The sequence below is a fragment of the Nanorana parkeri genome, unplaced genomic scaffold (assembly GCF_000935625.1).
Source record: "Nanorana parkeri isolate BGI_ZX_2015 unplaced genomic scaffold, ASM93562v1 scaffold602, whole genome shotgun sequence".
Classification (NCBI taxonomy): domain Eukaryota; kingdom Metazoa; phylum Chordata; class Amphibia; order Anura; family Dicroglossidae; genus Nanorana; species Nanorana parkeri.
In genome coordinates this window covers 689,244-690,672 of record NW_017306870.1, presented here as the reverse complement: position 1 = coordinate 690,672, position 1,429 = coordinate 689,244, and the positions used below count along the sequence as shown (strand labels likewise).

At 37.3% G+C, this 1,429-nt stretch overlaps 1 protein-coding gene across 1 annotated transcript; it reads left to right on the top strand.

Moving 5' to 3' along the window:
• Window positions 1-581: 581 nt before the first annotated feature.
• On the top strand, window positions 582-1,427 carry LOC108792120 (olfactory receptor 11L1-like; the record flags this gene model as incomplete). The annotated part of the gene is made up of 1 exon (XM_018562821.1): window positions 582-1,427. A coding segment is annotated over exon 1 (846 nt), but the record flags the coding sequence as incomplete, so codon positions are not given.
• Between the last annotated feature and the right edge of the window lie 2 nt (window positions 1,428-1,429).

Here is a 1,429-nt window from a genome sequence, read left to right as displayed (position 1 = left end):
TTCCCACACAGCAGCATTGTGTACTGGTCCAGTGTACTGTGAAAAAATGCACAGTACTCTGGTTTCCTCCCACATTCCAAAGACATGCTGGAAGGGTAATTTGCTCCTGTCTGAATTGGCCCTTGTATGTATGTATGCACGTATGTATGTGGGATAGGGACCTTAGATTGTAAGCTCCTTCAGGGCAGGACTCATGTGAATTACATAGCTGCACAAAGTGCTGCATAGATTGTCGGCGCTATATAAATACGAGTAAAAAATGAAGCAAACCAGGTAAGTATGACATTTGTGTGATGGGCTTCCAATCAATATTTATTTGAATGCCTGGGAAACTCCCTATTGTACATTGCTTAAGTCCATACTTTGTAACCATCTCTTTGCCAATATAAAATGCTGCAGTAACTGATAGCTCCATGTGTGGGCTTCAGTTTCTGGTGCACACAGCAGAAGACCGGTAAACGTGTCTCAGCTTTTCCAATAGTGTAACACTATAGAATATTTATATACAGTAAAACACTTGTACAATGCTTTTAAAGATCTGTGTATTTATTATTTCTTCACAGGAATTGCCCTTCTATGCCATGAATGATATCAATAAGACTGTGGTGACAGAATTCATTCTTATAGCTTTTTCCAGCTTGAAGCAGTTCCAGACTTTACTCTTCGTTTTTATCCTATTGACATACATTGGTTGCATACTAGGGAACTGTGCCATACTGATATTAGTAAAAAATGAATGTGCACTTCATACACCTATGTATTTTTTTATTAGTACTTTTGCTTTTTTGGAAATTATATTCGTATCAGTCACCATCCCAAAACTTCTAGCCAATTTGATGGACGCTAGTAGAACTATTTCATTTGGGGGATGTTTTGCACAGTTGTATGCTTTTAATTCTCTTGGAGTAACAGAATGTTATCTTCTTGCAGTCATGGCATTTGATCGGGATCTAGCCATTAATAATCCATTGCACTATACAGTTATTATGAATAAATCACATTGTGTGAAACTTGCAGTTGCTCCTTGGATTATTGGAATTATCATAGCTTTTATACCTACAATATTCACAGCTCATTTGGAATTCTGTGGTCTTAATGAGGTTAATCATTTTTTCTGTGATCTGGCTCCAATGCAGAATTTGGCTTGTTCAAACCCATTTATCAGCAATGTAGTTACAAGTACAGCTGCAGTGTTTGCCACAGTGGTCCCATTTGTCCTAATTTTAGGATTTTATGTTCATATAATTCAGACAATCATGAAAATTAAGAGTTCAGAAGGAAAACAAAAAGCATTTTCAACCTGCTCATCCCACCTTATTGTAGCCAGCTTGTTCTATTGTACTGCTATTGTTGTATATATCAGACCCAAAGGTAGTCAGCATGACAAATTCCTTGCTCTTATGTACACTGCCTTCACTCCACTTCTAAA